This window comes from Antrostomus carolinensis, unplaced genomic scaffold (genome assembly GCF_000700745.2).
Source record: "Antrostomus carolinensis isolate BGI_N321 unplaced genomic scaffold, ASM70074v2 scaffold34724, whole genome shotgun sequence".
NCBI lineage: Eukaryota > Metazoa > Chordata > Aves > Caprimulgiformes > Caprimulgidae > Antrostomus > Antrostomus carolinensis.
Window position 1 is genome coordinate 24759 of NW_010312268.1, and position 18766 is coordinate 43524.

General features: G+C 42.2%; 1 protein-coding gene across 1 annotated transcript; it reads right to left on the bottom strand.

Moving 5' to 3' along the window:
- Positions 1-3706: 3706 nt before the first annotated feature.
- TRIM71 (tripartite motif containing 71) lies at positions 3707-17306 on the bottom strand. The gene is made up of 3 exons (XM_010166968.2): positions 17139-17306; positions 7939-8073; positions 3707-5211 (listed from the first exon to the last, which is right to left on the bottom strand). Exon 3 carries the CDS (start codon positions 5083-5085, stop codon positions 3760-3762), a length of 1326 nt encoding a protein of 441 aa, XP_010165270.2. The 5' UTR covers positions 5086-5211; positions 7939-8073; positions 17139-17306; the 3' UTR covers positions 3707-3759.
- Positions 17307-18766: the final 1460 nt, after the last annotated feature.

Genomic DNA, 18766 nt, shown 5'->3' on the forward strand with positions numbered 1-18766 from the left:
TTTACAGACTGGGCCCATTTTCCTGCAATTCCAAGGGAATGCCACATCCAGGTGCCTTGCTCTTCTTTCTCCTGACTTGGTTATGCCTAGGCCCCAATATACATTCGCTTTCAGGTGTTGACCTCCTTTCCTTGCTTTCTTTACAAGTTTATGGGCTTCCTTAAATAAGTTACATTTAAAAGGTACTAAATAAAAAGGAGTGAATTGTCTGAAGGACCTGCATTATCAAGTACTGAGTCTGCTTCAGTTTGCTACTGAAGTTCCTGCTTAAATAGTTCTACGGAAGGACAAGATTGCTTCATAGGCTGAACCCAAACCATCCACACCGACTGCTGAGAACATTTTGTCTAGCAAGAAGTTTACTGAGAGCCACTGGTTTAACCTGGCAGAGTGAAATTCCTTTGGGAGCTCTAGCAGACAGGTCTGTCAGCCACATCTGTTGTTCCCCAATGTCAGAGCTACGAGAAAGAGGCACAAGCTCACCTCACCCTTCTCCAGGCCACTTCCACTAGAAGATTACTCTGAATGCTTGTTCAGTTTGCAATCCAGTTTCAAAGCCTTGCTTTTTGTCTCTGCATGCTTTCATTGTCTATATCACGATACTGGGGCATTAACCTGAGAACATGCATAGCCTGAGAACATGTATGGAAAAAACAGAGCGAGGTTTGAATGTCGTTTTTAGTATTACTTTCTAAAAGCCCCTCTGGGGCATCTGATGTTGGCATCGTATATTATCGCTACTTATTTTCATTGCATATAAATCACTCCATTTTATAAGCTACACTACCACTTTTCAGTGAGACCAAGTGTGCTTAGCACTATTTATGACAAAGATAAGGAATTCTTTTGGGTAGCTGAATAGTCGTGTTTTTAAAACGAAAAAGCTCCCCTACGCTTGAGGTCAAACACTTGAGGTTTGGTTTGTAAGGAAATCCAACTGAATTAAATAGACAGCAACTTAGAAAGAGTTCCTGACAGAGCTGGACCTGGGGTCTGTGCAATGGCTCCATACCAAACAGCAAAGGGCAGCTTCAGTGTCTGTCACCTTGTACACGGTGCAGGCTGGAGAGGGGTAAGAGGGTTTCTGCAGTTCAACATGATCCTGAATGCACACTCAGCTCTTTTTTTTTAATGCCTGGAAAACAACTCCGTTCTAGTCCCAGAGAAGGGGGAAACCCAACAAGCATTAAAGCACCAGAGCATTTCTAACACACTCCAACACTGTCAGCCACTCTGATCAAGGTATTAAGAGACCTGGCATTTTTATTAAGACATGATAAGATAAATGCAAGGACACTGCACACTAAATATTAAAGCTTTTAAAAACAGTTTTCTTTGGTATCAGATCTTGCAGGCTATCGATTTTTGCAGCCCAAGATGCAAATAATTCTTGGACTGAGTAATACAAGACAAACATGGACATCTGTCACAACTGCAGGCCACCTCCAAGAAGGGAGGCGTGTACAGAAGCAGAACTTGAAAAACTTGAAGGTAAACTAGCTTTCTCTCTTATCCATATTTTGAGTGGCCACACAAATTTAATGACAGACATCTGTATAAAAGATTATCCTTTAAAGACTATTTTTAAACCATGCTATCCTAAGATTAAGCCCAACTGAAACATACTGCTTTGAAGAGTTTGCTTCCTTGAGGCTTTGGCTGAAAGGCAGCACAGTTATTTTATCCTATTTAATTTAGGTATTTTTTCCTCACCCTTCTTTCAAAAGAGGTTTTGCCATCTCATGAATCTGTCTGTCTGTTTCTGGTCCTTTAGTTTAAGCCTCCTCTAAAGTGGCAGCTCTCTGTCTGCACACATCATCAGGATTTCTACAAAACCCAGAAAGTTAACACTCCTTGGAGGGGAAAAGCAGCAAGAAGGAAAGTGCACCTTGTGATTTCTCACAAACTTGTCAAGAGCCTTTCAATCTCAGGTCACTTTTGTGCATGACGGCTGGCAGAGAGATGAACCCTTTCCTTGGAGGATGGTTAAGGCTCTTCAGACTTTTTGATAGCGACCACGTTTATGTTTCAGAGATCCTCTCTTGCAAACAGTAAGGTAAATCCCATGGCATTCCCAAGCCTAAGAGTACTGATACATTAACTTTTCCATTGCAGAGAGGCAGAAAAGCCCTCTGTTCCCTGCTTTAACCATTCTTGTTTGCCACCAAACCCTCATCCAGAGGGTGAAACAGCAGCTCTGTAGAGACCATATCTGCATTAACAGCTAAACTGAAATGCAAGAAATTGAAGAATAAAACCAAATACCTCCAGGGACTCAAAGTCACATTTTGCTAAAGAGATCTCTCTTCTCCCAGAAAGTTTCTGCTTCTCAGAAAAACTGATTTTTTTTATCCCCAAAAAGGGCTAACTTCCCCCTGCCTCCAAGCTTTTAAGGATCATATACATTTATCTTACACAAAATTCTTTGGTACTGCCCTGGAAAAAAGCAGCAAAGTTTCATCTTGATACAATTTAGCTGGTATTTGGAACTTTTCACTTGGATCTGTAGCAAGAGATACATGGAGCTACAGGCCCACCCCACCCTAAAAACTACATTAGACCTTCCTGCATTTTTCAGTCCAGCTCTTTGGGGAAGCCAAGAGATGAAAAAAAAAAATATATATTTTTGTCACTGATAGTTATTGCAATCCTCTTTAAACACAAAAAAACCTGTCAACTTCTCCAAAACACACCCTGAATCTCCAAAGCTGTGCTTATTTCTTACACTTTTGGAAAAAGGTACCACTTCTGTTCTAACAAACCCATCAAATGTTATTCCCTTAAAGTCTCTCTATGGGGAAGGGCAAAAAAAAAAGCTAGTCATTTAAGAAGAAAGTAAATCAAAAGGGTTTGATTTTCCCAGTTTCAAGGCTCCTTGTAACCTCTTCTGTTATCCAGATTAGGTGCACTGATAAAAGAAACAGTAACTCTTTAAAAACTAATTTAGCTTTCAGGCAAAAAAAAGGAAAAAAGAAATACTCCATGACAGGATACGTTAAAGGAAGCCTCACTTTTTGTCTAAACTTTACAACAACTGCACTAAGCCACTAACAATTTGGTTTAAACTTAAAAATATTTTGTGCATTTTCATCAGCTTCACTTTGTGCTGTTGGATTACTGTGTTTCAGAAAAAAATACACAGAAATGCCAAAAAGATGCAAACTTGCTCTTCCCAGCAAGTGAATCCCACTCACTTTCACAAAACGTTCAAAGTCGTCTGGGAACAAGACGCTGTGCTCGCCAGTAAATCAAACACACTGAGGTATAAAAAGGAGAACAGGAAAAAGTTCTCTGCTGCAGCAGCAATTCAAAAAAACAAAAGTCCCCCCTCCCATGTCCCCACCCACAGAACTGCAGTATGGTCAAGAACACAAATTCTCTACAAACGCCTACGACCGTTTTCTCCGTTTAACAAGTCACATAGAGCCTTTTTTGGCTTAGTCTACAAGAATTCGCCACACAAACCACCTAATGTGCACAGCAACACTTGTTCGTGCATGAAACCCCATCGGGGGGAGAGGTAAAACGTTCTGAACTGTGAGTGTGTGGGGATGGGGAGGGGGCGAGAGACCAGGGAGGGAAGGGAGGACAATGAGGTAGATAGAATTTAACTTTACAGGCTCACTCCCTGCAGAAAAGACAAGTACATTCATCTGTAAAAAAATTAAAGATGAGGTAGGTTTGAATTAACGTTGTATTTTTTTCATTTTCTCTTAGAAGAATTTCCCTGAGACAGTTTCTTCCTAATTCAAACACAGATTAGAAGACAAGAATTCGATTGTTTCCAAAGTCGACCACAACAATCATGCCATCAGGGGTGACGGCTATACCTGAAGGACGGTCCATCTGACCAAAGCCGCTTCCCTGAGTGCCAAACTTGCATAAGAAGCTTCCATTTGACTCGAAGATCTGCACCCGGTGGTTCCTGGAGTCGGCCACGATGATGCGCCCCTCTTGATCCACCGCCACCCCCTGTGGGCGCAGGAACTGGCCGTTCCCGGTGCCCTCCGAGCCCAGAAAGCGTGCTGACTGGCAGTCGGGATGGATGACCAGAAGGCGATGGTTGTTGAAGTCTGTCACTACCAAGTGGCCCTCGTGATTGAAAGTCACACCTCTGGGGGAATCAAAGTGCTTCCAGAGTGCCCCTTCGAAGCCATACTTGTTAAGAAACACTCCGTCGGGCCCGAACAGCTGAACACGATGGTTCCTTGTGTCAGAGACCAGGATCTTGCCCTCTGCGTTGACGGCCACGTCCCATGGGTAATTGAATTGCCCGTTCTTTGTTCCTTTCTCCCCAAACTTCAGAATGAACTGCCCCTCAAACGTGAAGATCTGGATGCGATGATTGTCCTTGTCAGCCACAACAATCCTACGTGAGATGTCACAGGCCACACCAGCAGGGCGATCGAACTGGCCCGGCCGGGAGCCCAGCGTGCCAAACTTGTGATGGAAGGTCCCACATGGTTTGAACACCTGGATGCGGTTATTACTGCGGTCGGCAACAATGATGTAGCCTTCTTTGTCGACACTAACCCCCCAGGGGCGGCAGAGTTTGCCGTCGCTATCTCCCTCGCTGCCAAAAGAGAGCCCTGGCAGCCCAATGCCTATGTAGCTGCGCCCAGATTTCACCACAACTTTGAAGGGGCTGTTCTCAATGTGTTGGTTGCACATCATCACGGATACCAGGTGCTCTCCCTCTAGCTGTGGACGGTAGCTGACCAGGTAGGTCCCGTTCTGCTGATCACTGACGTCTGCCCCAAAAAGGTTTCCATCCGGGCCCATCACCACTGCAGAGATCATGTCACCCCCTGAAAGGCGAGGCTCACCATCATGGTCATAGCCTATCACTGTGAAAGAGGCCACCTTGCCCTGCAGCGCACGCTTGAGGCCTTCCCCAGTGGCTTTGGTCAGAGGAGCAAAAGCCCCGCTGCTGACGAAGCCCATTGATTTAATGGCCATATACAATGCCTGGTCAGGGGGGGTGAACATGATCCTGTCGTCTTCCTGTGGCTGGAGAAGGCCTCTCACATTCTTCAGCTCCTGCACCTGAGCCAGCATGCGGTCCCGAGCCAGAAGAATATCCATGGTACGACCTTCCTCCAGGACCTGCTGGACAGCACTAATTGTGTTGTCCAGCTTATTTAGGTTCTGACGTAACTTTTCAACTTGCAAGTAGAGTGACTTAGCCTTGACTTGACGAATCTTTTCCACCTTTGGTGGACACATGGGGGAGAGAAAAGCACACTTAGGTCAGGAAAGACAACCCGTAACACAGAAACATTTCATAATGTCACTCTTCTACATAAAAACCTGTTGTGCAGTTGTTGCAGCAAGTGGACACAGAACTACAGAACAAGCCTCTGAAAGCTGTGGTGGAGAGAAGCAGAAATGAGGAAAAACAACGATTTATCCAAATTCATATTACTGTTCTCTCCTGCCCTCCAGCCAAAATCACACATTCTTACACTGCAGATCTGCTGCATCACAGTGCCATTTGAAAGGAAGAGTCACTTGCTTACCAATAATCATTTGCTTCCTCAAATACTATTCTATTTTCTAGTTGCATGATAGATCATCTGAAGGTATGCCTTATTTAGATTCCAGGAGGACAGAGGTTACTGCAGGCTCTCAAAAAAGAGCAGAGGTTGAGGCTTCTCTAACCAGAATTGAGACCAATTTCAGGAAGAAGGTAGGCTGCTATCACACAAAGCTGAGGCCAGGAATCAGCATCAGCTAATGCACATGGGCTCTGTCATTCCCCTGGCTGCCAGAACTGTTTTCATGGGACTGGATAATACCAGACCTCTATCTCTAGGGATTTTTAGGGTCCAATTATTTTAGTATTTTCTTGCAACTACTGGCAGTCATGCCAAGCTAGTGCTTTGCAACAGGATACTTTATAATGAGAAGGCTGCTGCCAGTCCCTGCTTGGAGAACTGAAGCTCAAACAAAAATGGTTTGTTGCTGTTTTACATAAGCCTGTGCTTATCTTTACTTTTGAAAAACCACTTTAGACCATCTGGCAAAGACACCTGCCTTGCAAAACTAATGCAACATGTAATTGCTTTATTATTGCAAAAAATACATTTCCTTATACCTGCCTGGCTGCAGAACAATACCAGCAGAATATTTTAATGAGGGACAACTCACTGTCCGAAGACTCCTTGGTTACACACTTATAACAGGTGTACAAACATGCTATTTCATTTAAAGTTGAGGCACACACATTTTACCAAACTGTTAAAAAAAAAAAAGTGAGATGCTTCCTCCAATAGATTTAAAAAAAAATACTAATCTTAGGTCTCAGCTTAATCCTCGGCCTTAGCTTTGGTACCCAAAATTATTCACTAACACTCTTCACATGAGGGTTTAATACACTTTGTTTTTTTTTTTCCCCAGAATAATTTCCCACCACCATCACATTACCTTCTTAAAATAATGTTTTATAACTTGAGAGAACTTGCTCTGAGTGCAGACATCGCAATAAAGTGCATTTATGCGGCCTCTTGGGATATGAATCGCTTAGGGGCAGCTCTTACTTCTGTACTAGGAATACCTCAGAAGGCTGCCAAGCTTCTTGGGGAAGGCTAACAGTGTAAAGTGAACTCATCTCCCTCAATCCAAATACCTCAGAAAAAGCAGCACTAGAAGTACAGTAACTATATAAAGTGGATTTTTAATCTTGCCACTGACACCTATAAAAGAACTACAGCAAAACAAACTTCTTTTTTAGGGGATTAGACTCACTGTAGCTGGAGTAGTTCCATACAATAAACTCTCACCAGAGTGGTCACTTTGCTGGCAACAGATACTAGACCAGAAAAATTCCTGTTCCAGTCAATGTTGAAGGAAAAGAGGCAGGGAGAAGTACTAAAAAAAATTCTTGGCAGCATGTGCTTCACCAGCCACATGTACCTGCCACCCTGCCTTGCTCTGCTAGTACAGGCAGCAGCCACACCACACCTGGTTTCCGGACACACTTTACCTGGTATGACTGCGGATTATAGGAGCACTCCCAATTGACTCCTAAACTTCTCCCACACATTTTTGCTCCCCTATACCAGTACTAGCAACCATGTGGTCATAGTCAGTTTGACTCACTGATCTGAAAGACCTAATCCAACAGCAGATTGGGTTTCTGTTCAATTCTACGAGTGGGACTCAAAGGGCCAATCCAAACTAGTCTGTGCTAAACAAGCAGAGCCATGACCACTAAGTTACCTTTCTGGAATCAGAAACTTTCCTGTTACTTCCTTTCCTTCTCTCAAAATACTACACATGCATCGTGGCTGAAATGAGTGCAGGAGTTTGGGATTGTGCAGATACTCTTAATGGAGAGTATTCTTTTCTTCCACTAGTAGTGGGAAAAAAAAAATAATTCAGAAGGACACTACCTTGATTGAGAGCAAAGGAAGTTTTTAGGTGTGGGGACTGTGAAAGTTAGTCTTGCAGAATTTCTACTAATCTTTCTAAGGACACAGCATATACAGCTTTGCTCCTTTGTTTACGAAAAGTGGATCGTATAAGAAAACCTGTCTACTACATACCTAATTCTATAGAAACCTATTAAAGATGTTTTAAAGGCATTCTTTAAACAAGGTGTTTCTCCTGCGGTCAGTACTGGGATGAGGCATGGCTGCTGAGCCAGCAGAGGGAGCGCTCGCCCTGCCTGTGGGGCTGAGATTCTGGGAGGACACCCCAGGCCCCATAATATGCAAAACTGGCTGGTTTTTAAGAGGTACCTTCAGCACAAAACCAACCTGGGACAGAATCCAGCATCCTGCTACCTACAGAAAAATGAGTTTGCAGTAAACTGTAGTGTTTCAAATCAGTGTTCCTTGGGAGGATACCAGAATCTGGCCATGTACAAGTTAAAAAGCACATTTTGAAAAGACACTTGTCAGCAGTTCAAACCACAAGTGTAAGGGGCATACATACCTTCCAGAGCAGCTCGCACTCCCGCTATTCCAAGGCCTTCTTAAGTCTAGTAGTCACTGCTTTGACTTCAGACTGTACCACCTTCGCTTTCATCTCAACCTGCTCTGCCACAGCCTGGGCCTGTTCAATACTCAGCTGGGGGGGAAAAAAAAGACAGCACACTTAGGGCTCAACCAAACCAATGAGAAATGCACCAGAGGACAGCTGCTTACATTTCACAATGTCTTCAGGTGAAGGTATAAAGTGACAACTGTTGGTTTTTTACCAAGCCTTTGCCCATTTCATACATCAGAGCCTGAAAACTGACATTTAAAATATATATATATACACATTATTACATGGAGTTTATACCTTCACTGTACCATGCACTAACACCACAGGACTAAATTCCCTCTGCAGTTCCAGCAAGCAACTAGTATGAAACCAAGAGACACACACAAAAATTTACACTAATGTTTTCCTACATATACAGAACCCAAAGTTTGTCTTGTCCCTTAAAAAAGTTCAAACCATTGTTGTTGTGTGACGGTTCTACTTCTGGTAAGAAATGAGACTGTAGGGAATAAACTGTTTATCTATGCATATGAGCTGATGCACAGAAATACCCCTAACAGAATTTGAAGGTAATAAGATTGAAAAGAAAAAACAAAGATTAGATGGATACAATCAAAAAGCATTAATATAGTTATTCACACCTTGGATAGAGACCAAATTCTTTCCAATATAACCTTGTAATACTACTATTTTAAAAATATGCTGTAGTATAATTCTGTAAGTATGCAGAATGCATCTGGAAGGAACATGTAATCATCTAAACCTCTTTTATCCCCACAAATTAAAAATTGTTTTCTTAGAAGTCCTTCCCAAACTGCTCCCAGTTTCACAAAATATTATAGAAAATGGCATAAAACCAAACACAAGATAAAGAGTAGGCAAATCTGAAGGATCACAATTCCCAACGGAAAAGGTTCGATAGCATCAGTTAACTCAATCTTTTCAACACCTCTGTCATATAGTGAACCAAGACTTACTTTTTTCACAAGCTTGGCACAGTATTTTATTTCTAGAATTTAATAATGTGTGGCATACACAAGACATCTCAACCTCTACCAACACACTAAGCATGTCTGTAGCAGCTTGACAAGCAAGAATTTAAGTTGTTGACAGCTAAGAACGTAACTCACACACCTTCATTTTCCACATTATATACTGAAAGCCATGGAAATAGCCATTGGTATTTGTTTTTAAATACAGCATTTCAGATGAACTTTACAACACCTTTCCCTCATTCTGGTCTCTAAAACCAGATTTCACCTTTCAAGAACTCCATCATAGCAGGAGAGGTACTAATTCCCTTTGGATGCTGTGATCTTTCACCTGCAGGAACCAGTTACGAAAGGGCAAGTAGCTATACTCAACAGCACAAGGTTGGCTACTAACAGCTCACGTCATCATCTGGATTTATTTCTACTTGCTTGAGCCTGAACAGCTCAGATCAGTGAAGGATGCCCAAAACACTAAGGCTCTAGTATTGTCCAGGATGTTGGCAAAATTTTGGTAAATTTCAGATGATCCTGCACTCTGACAAAGCAGGCTAGAACAGCCTGGGAAGGCTGAGCAGCATCACACACACAGCAAGCAGGCAGTGGTACAGTGGAGGGGGGAATCACAATAGGCAAGTTAGCTATCTGAAGCAAAAGCCAAGAGCTTTAAACAACTTTGGGGAGCCTTCTTTACCCTGAAATAGCTTGTTCTCTTTGATTACTCTAAGATATCACAGCTCTGACATGCCATGATAACTCTCTCCTGCTGTTCTGTAGGCATTTCCTGTTCAGAACTTGTCTTGGAGAGGTCAACGTTTTAGGAAACATGTTAAGCAGTAGCATTTCTTGTTCTGACCAGACACCAAACAATCTTTTTAACAATAAATCCTTTTAAATAAAAACAGCTTTTACGATGCACTCTCCTCATGGTGTGTTGTAATTATTCCAGTGCTAGCAAATTAGATGGTCAGTCAGTTCACATGCTTGGGAAACAGAAGACAAGGCTTGTGTTTCACAAACTATCACTTCGGGTTACTGAATTTGAGATGGAGAACAACTTGTTTGCTTCCTACTGTTGGCCCATACAGTAAATGGCCTATTTACAGCTCTACCTATTCACTCGTGACTTCTCAGTGGCCCAAAGATGGCCAGTACCAATCCCCACTCTATTAGAGATGTCACCATTGCCTTGTGTTAAAAAAACAAATAAAGGACTTTCTAATGTACCTCGTAAACTTTAGGCTGAAACTGCTAATTCCAATTCCTCAGAGTAAAATTTAAGTAACAACAGTGTTTGTGCAGGTGCTATGTTCCAGAGGGCCACAACAAAAGGAAACCTTGCAAACAGAGTTTCCAGTGGGGAAGCAATGCAGACATCCACCACTAGCTATTGCTACCAGCACATTTTCAGAATTTCTTGCTCTTCTCTATAAAACTACCCAAGTAGCAACAAACAACATTCAAAACACAGACTTAAGGAGAAGAGGACAATGGCATGCACTATTACCTGTACTTTCAGATTTCAAAGCATTTAATGAGGATTATTAAACATGCAAGTCTCCGTTTTCATTCTCTGGGCATCTTGTACAAACAGAAAAGGCTACTTTGGTAACACCTCAAGGCAGCGATGCCTGCAATTCCTACAACATTTTACATCTAATCAGACCTAGCTCTGCATAAACACACCCCTATGCAAAGTGTCACTAGCACCCAGGGTGCCAGTATCTACACACAACCCGCTAAACCAGATGTTCATTTCCAGGACAAGACACCAGACACAGGCATGCCTGGCCAGTTCCTACATGCTCCAGCAGTCTGAGCAAGAGGTGAAGAGTAAAGCTGTATTGGACCTCAGGTGTCTTTTGCGAGCCCCCTTCAGGTGGGCACATCTTTAGCTATATTTAACCACCTGAGAGGGAAAAAAAAACCCCAAAACCTAGTGATGAAGCAGCTTGCTACAGTGGCTCTGACACAGCAACTGATGGTACAACACAGAGCTATGAAGAAACCAACTGCAAGAGACAGAAAGAGCAAAGTAGTATCATAGAACTTCGCTGCACTCCTGGATATTTGGGCTGACTACAGAGGGGCCCAAATCAGCATTTGCTTTTTTATAGACCGGCATTTTTCAGTCATTTTTCACATTTCCTGACTTCTACTGGACATTAGGAACTGGAGTCTCAAGTTAACAAAAAGCTTTCTACAATTTAATATTAATATTTCTATGAAATATTTAAATGTAATATTCTAGAAATATCACTATTCCCAAGTTTCCATTACTGTTACCTTTTTAAATGAAAAAATATGAATCAGAAGTATACAACACTCTGGGAGAAAGAAAAACCATTACAAAGCATGTGCTCTGACGGACTACAAACAAGAAATGCAGAGCTACTGGCAAGGTGCTGATACCCTCTCTGCATGGTTTCCACAGTCCAATACCCAAATTAAAACCAGTACATCCACACAGCACACTGTTTATTTAAAGAGGCCAACTTACGTCTCTGAAACAGCACAGTCTGTTAATCCAGATGCTGAGCCACAATGTTGGATTCTAACAATTCAGTTCAGAAAATTATTCATTTGAACACGCTGCCACCCAACATGCCACTGTGGCAACGCCAAGAGATGTGTAACGGCTGCTTATGGCAACTGTACTGCAACCCAACAATGCTGGCTTGCACGAGCATTTCTGAAAAGGTCCTTCGGATTTTTCATTTCATCCATCCAAAGATGGGAGGAAGTACAGTTTTTCAGGCATTAATTTGAATATTTAAGTTTGCTAATCCAAGTTTTCCAATGAAGGTGCAAATCTCTGGAGAGAAAATTCAAACTTGAAAGTAAACTTTGTTTTTTTCAGAGGAATCCTTCAGTAATTCAAGGGTGAATGGACCACAGGTGATGGCTAAAGAACCTTAAATACACACTTCTCTACCTCAGCATGGAGGGATTTACACTTTAAACATTAAGGAATTTAAGAGTAAGTTAATCCTACTTAGAGGGGGGAAAAAGCTTTGAGATTCATATTCTCTGGCAAACCCTCTCTAGACTTTAAAAGCACATTAAATACAAAAAAATTAAGGAAATATTTCCTTATATCTCAAGGTAGCCTTCTTTCACTAAATGCTAAAGGTGTTCCATCCATAAATAGTTTCAGTTCAGATACAGAAGGCTTGTTTCAAAGAACTTTTCCAACTACTTATCATTGTTTCAGAGCAGGATAAAGCAATCGGGACATAACAGTCAACTTTCTCCAGCATCAAGAACTGGACATAAACCTCCTAATGTTCTTATACTAGAAAAAAAATAATTGGAAGATCCTAAACAAAAGTCTAGTTGTACTAAAGATACCAGGATTAATAGTCTTAGCAGTGGCTTTGCAGTCATATTGGTGCAGCTATAGCACAAATCACAGTACTTGGACCAATTTAAGTGTTTCAGCCTAAAAAGTGTAAAATGCTAAAAAAAGTCTCACTTAAAGAAAAATTCTCACATAAAGAGAATTTTAAAAGACGCTTTGATGGGGGGGAGGGCTAGAGGTCAGGTTAACTCATCAGAAACCAACAAACAGTCACTTTGGTTTGTACTGCAAGAATAGACTTTTTGCCTGAAGTTTTAGGCAGAGCAGTAGTTGGACAGTGACACGTGTCAAATCCATCTTCCCCGGTAACCATCTGCTCATACGTTACACTAAGGAGCTCACTCGAACACAACACAAAACAATCACTAGGAAGTACAAAGATATTCAGCCTCTGTTGATGTAAATCCTAGGTTTAAGAAAAGCACAATTCACTCCATTTTGTCCACAAAGCTTCATTTCAGATTCTTAAACCTGCAAAAGCCTGACTTCAAAGCCACGCACAAGGGTGCCTGAGCTAACTCAATGTGACAACTCCAGAACAATTCCATGCAACACAGCGGTGCCATCCTTCTCAGGTATCGACCTCCAGGCAGCACAGATCCGTCTGGCAACCCACAGGGAAGCTTCCACTGAAGGACAGAGGCTCAAGGCAACAGATCAGCTTCCTCCTTTGGTTGGCCGTACCTCCCTCCCCCTTTTCCCCAGAGCAAAAGTCTTAATTTACTTCATACCACCTCCTCCACAATTTAGGAGAGAAAAGGCATTGCCTTAACAGCTGGCCCACCTTGCCACCAGCTCCTAAACCTCTCATGCTGGTAGATAGGAGAGCGGGTCCCTCTGTCCTGCGCGTGACCAGTCCCTCTGCACTAATTTACATATGGAAGCCCGCGCTGTCAAACATCCCAGAAAAAACAACTACAGGCTCAGCTAGCAAAGAATTTTGTTTTCTAATAAAGCCACTTTTAAGACAACTGTCATGAACAGATCAAATTTTATCACATTCACCTGGAAATTGACCCTAAATGGCAATAAGGACTCAAGGCTTTACTGTTACGCAAGTGCATTAGGTTACACTCACACATACATACATATATACAATTACACATGTATAGATGTATTTTAAGAACATGACATTTTGAAGAAGCCATCTATCTTTCATCATAACAGATTTACGTCCAGTTTGTAGCCTGGTCCTTGGAAAAAATTCTGGAAGAAGACATCTAAGTGTGCACTTTCGTGAGGTAAAACAAGGCAGCAGGACAAGGTCCCCCATATAGAAAGGCAGCAGTCCTGCCTCCCCCCACCCCATTAATCCAATGTCATCTTTGGCTTTCATATCATCCTGTGAATCAATTCAAGTCTCTGAAAAGACTAGAAAAGTATCCCAGCAAGGAGGATAGCTTTCCACTGAGACAAGAAAGAGGTCCTATAAGCAACAGCATTGGGCGTTCCCATCCCATTCCCTGGCACCATCGACAGTCCTGGTAGCACTGCAATGACCCAGCCAAAAGGTAATCCTACAGAAAGATTACCCTGTCAGCTGGATCAGCTCACTGCTCAGGCACACAAGTTCTTGTGTTAGGAACAGGCTTAGAAATGCATGATCCAGGCCAGGACCAGTGCAGCACAGGGCAGCAGGGGAAGCTTTCTATAGCTGCAGAACCTCACCGGGGAAAAAGCAGCAAGCCTCATGCTGCCAGGGTTACTATTTCTTACAGAGGACTTCAACTCCTTTGAAAAGTGAGGTTTGGACTTTTCAGGAGTGACAGACTAGATCAGGCTTCAGTGGATCAAGAGGCTGAAATGTATCCCAACTCACAGCATTTTTTTTTTTAAATCTGAAAAACAATCTTTCCTCTAAAGCCGCAGGAAGAGTTTAAATAAACATTTCTTCCTAAAAGCCTTCAACTTTGGTTAACCAGATACTCTCCAGCCAGTTGACTCAATGCTTGATTTCCTCTCTCATGCAATGCCCTTCAAATTCCACCTTTTCCCCTTTACTCCCAACTACTTCCTCATCCATCCTCAACCTCTCATGTCAGTCAGAGAGCTATCACTTCCAGAGCCTATTAAGAAAGAGTTACTAGTACAGCAGTATGAATCAGTCTCACTAAGGAGTGTTACTACACCGTATTACTTTTCAAGCCTCTTCAAGCTCCAGTCTATGTTCCTCATATTGCAGCTTCTACTGGCATTTAATTCCCTGTTGACTGTTTTCAAACTTCAAGAAAAGCACTCCAGCAAATTTCTTTTCATTTAGAGTCTAGTTACTTTAGTGTTTGTTTTAAATTCATGCTGACATGCTGTCTCCTCCCTAGGATAAATATACAGCTTCACAGCCCTACTGTCCCAAGAACAAGGAAAGCTCTGCTCCATGAAAACTTCCTTATGCAGCAGGCTCACTGCATCAGCTTTGGAGTCAGGCACCTCTACCTCTGCTTTTGACTACATCCTATGCTACTCCAGCTGTTGCTGATGTTGCTTAGGCAGCAGATGTCTTGAGTTGTACAGTCTTCCCATTCCTGCATGTGCATGCAGACTACCACCTCCTCAGCTTCTTCACTGATTTGCTCACTCGCTGCCCCTTTTCTGTACAGCAGCCCAGATTAGAAAGACCACTAACCTATGAATCACCTCAGTTCTATAAAAGCACAGATTATTTTACAGACTCTACACAAGCTGCCCAGTTAATGCTTCCAAGACAGCCTCTTAACCTGGATGGGCTGTAGCTATACCAGGGCAAAACTGCACAAACTAAGTTCAGCTCTGCAGCTTGTTGGAGTTACATGAGGGTAGCCAGTACCACCCACCCTTCACCTGTACCATCATAAAGTAGTCAGCTCTCCACAATGGCAGGAGCCTCCAACATAAAAGCCAGAAGAAAATGGAGGGGAATGAGTAAAGTAAACCCAGTGGGAAGCAAGCAGGCACAAAAGCATTCATGCAATAGTAGCAGAGTGGTACCCTATGATATTCTGCTAGTTTTTACTCCAAGAGATCCAAGAGACAGTCCCTTCTTAGAAGATTTATCTGCACCAGTTAGATGATTAAGAGCCCTGGAGGTCAACAGCAGTAATTTAATTACTAACAGACAAACCCTTGTCTAAGACAGCCTGGAGAAGTTCAAAACGCTGCACCAGTGAGGTTCTTTAAACTAGTATGATCCCGTTCTTCTTGCTCATTTTGGGGACATGCAAAATGTTTCAGTATGGGTTCTGCTAAATGGTCTTATGATCCAATTTAAGACAAACCTGGGAAGAAACTCAGGTTTGCAGGATTCTGTCTTAAGACGGCATTTTAAACTAGCCATCCAGCTCCAAAAACTTGGTGTTTGCTGTTCTGTTGTAACAAGTTAACAACACAAGCTAAAGGGAGACATCAGCAACAGTTTAATATCTGTACTTATTATTTCATCCACAGGTACAAAGACTTAAGGAGAGAAAAGTTAGCTGCTCTCATCCCACTGAACAAGCTTAAAGTTATAGCTATCTGACAGGTTAAAGCTATGGCTTTTTCTCACTTCGCAGTGAAGCAGAAACATTGTCACATCACAGAAACAGATCCAACTTCAAAACAGCCAGTCCCCAAGACAAACAGGCCCTACATCTAGTAACCTGCCCAGAGTACACAGGAATTCCGTAGTGCTGTAGCAAAGTGAGCCAGGAGAGACTGAAGGATCAGTCACTGCCAACAGCAATGGAAAGCAACACTTAACAGATTTTATTTAGCAAGAAAATTTAAAAGACCCACTCAATTCTCATCTACTAGAAACAAGCAACAATGACCAGACAACCGGTTTGTTTGGGGTTTTTATTTATTATTGTTTGTACCATGCATGTGCCAGAAAAGCACATCCAAATCAGAAAGTAAGTTTACTTCCTATACATGGCATTCTATCAATGTTTATTAAAAAAAAAAAATCTTATTAGTAAATCACATAGAAGTGTTGAGTTTCAGAATATTGAGCTTAAATCTAGAGCATTTGAGGCTAACAAAACTAGGAAGCAGTAGTGTGGAGATTCCCAGTATGCTTTCCCCATCCACAGTCTCTTTATACATGTAAAACTACTGCTAATATCATATAATAGTTATTACTAGATATTATTCTGCAAAAGTAACTATCTACATATCCCTGCAAATTAGCTCCCTGTGTAAATTCCTCCTGTAGTCTGAAGCACTGTACTACCTTCTTCTAGTCCTTGCCCAGTATTCATATTTGCATCCTAAAACACAGCCGAGGTAGGATGCAGTAACAGGCAGTTATAGGATGCACCTGTGTGTACAGAGTAATCTTTGTATGGAGATAGCTCCAGAGTCTCTGTACAGGTAGGTTAAAAGTTTCACACTAATCCAACAGCTGATTAGTATTTTATACTTGGTGGCAACAGTGAAGACATAACCAGAGTCACAGGTACACCACAGTGCTAGATACCGTACAGGCATGAAAGACCGCTGAAAATAAGCCTCAGTTGTAAAAACAAAGCCAGGCTTAGCACTGCTATACAAGATGAGAACTTCCTTCAAAATGCTTCACGCTTAAGTGCATTTGTACAGAGCTTCATATATATTGTGATTTACATGACAGGATTATGCTGCAAGAATGCAAAATTCATATAACAGCACTTTTGTTTTCAGCTCCACAGTCACTTCTGTCAGAGATCTGAGAGAACAGAAGGGGTGAGAAGACTGACAGCAGAAGCAGAGAGCTTTATGCCTTGACACCTTGCCCTGTAACAGACAAGCTGTGGGGGGAAGAAGGAGGGGGAAATAAAGTACTCAAGTTGGGAGTATCTTACTTGAATAGCCTGTCGTCCTTGCTGAGCATCTGCCAGGAGCTGAATGGTGAGAGTCCTGGAATCCTGGAGGGCATCTTGGAGGTAGATAAAGCTGTGACCCACATGTCGTCCCATGGTACATTCCCGACATATGGGGACAGAACAGGTATCACAGTAGAAATGCAGTACCTAGAAGGACAAAAAAAAATTAAAATGAAATTCTGCAGCACTGTCTAACAAAGAATTAAAGAGAAAATAGTGCCAGGATGAAAAAAATCCAACGGCTCATCTATACAGGAGATAGTTAGAGGCAGTATCAATAGGCAAAGTCTTCACAATGGTTTCTCCACAAAGGAAGAGCTATCCCTTCCAGTAAGCTCCAAATCATACTCTAACAGTTAGATGGATGTGTCATTGTTTTCTTTGCAATACAATACTAGGAAGAGTGTCCACATCAGCTCCTCTTAAGAGCGGAAGCCATCTGCCAACACTTGCAGATTGGAGATGTCATCTATGGCAAGTTTCAGGTGAAGACTTTTCCTGCATACACAAACACCACATTCTCTTAAGTGGGTCATTTAATAATCACTGCACTGGAGAACTGCAGCACCACCACACCCACCTCCCAGAAGGGGGAAAACAAAGTATGCATGCTGAGAACCATCCTCTTTTTTTTTCCCCCTCCCTCCAAAATACATAAATGCCTTATGCTCAGGGTAGTGACAGTATTAGGCAAGACTCCCCCTTGCCACTCCCAACAGCAAAGCAAAAAACCTTTGTCATGAGATAGCATTTCTATGCCAGTGAGACAGAGATGCTGAAGTTGGAGAACAAGACTGAACGTTGGCACGTCCATCAGAGCATCAGAATGCTACAGTGAACTGTGGGCAACCACTAGAGCTCCATTCTATTCACAAAGCACTTAAAACCCCTGTATTCCAATCACAATGAAAGTCTTGCACAAAATGTGAGCCTAGGAAGCTGGATCCATTCACCAGCCGTAACTGTTCCCATTCCACCCAGTAGAGGGAAGCAGCACACAGAAATAGCATCTTTCATGGATGTTTTCTTAGAGGCAAGCAGTGATCAGCTGCTTTGTTTTCAAAGATGCAAGTAAAGGAGTACAATACTTCAACAGAAGAAAGTTCTGTATTCAAAGTCTTGCTCTGAACTACATACACTATTTTGGTTAGAGTGTAATGATAGAAAATCCAGATTACCATGGAAGAGTCAAAAATCCACTATACAATGGCAAACAATGATCCATACTACAAACAGTTTTTCCATCACCAACCAGCTATTTGAAATCTACCTCAGAAAGGAGCAAGAGCAGAACAAAGACTGGACAAGTGTTTGATATGTCTGTCTTCTCACAGCTGTCATCCAGCCACTCCCGATTCCAGCTAACAGTTTGTGATACGGTGCATAACATCCCCCTTTCCATTCTCCCTCAAAGAAAGGGGGAGGACAGGACAGGTGATTCCCTCAGATTGCCTGTGCTGCATAAAGTGACATTTTAAGCTCCTATAAGCGCAACAGCTGAAGTGGTACATGGATTAATTTCTCAGAGAGGTATGCGTGCGTTTGTGCTCACATGTCAGATTTTACTACCTCCCCTTCTTTTTTTTTTTTTTTTTTTTTAAAAAAAA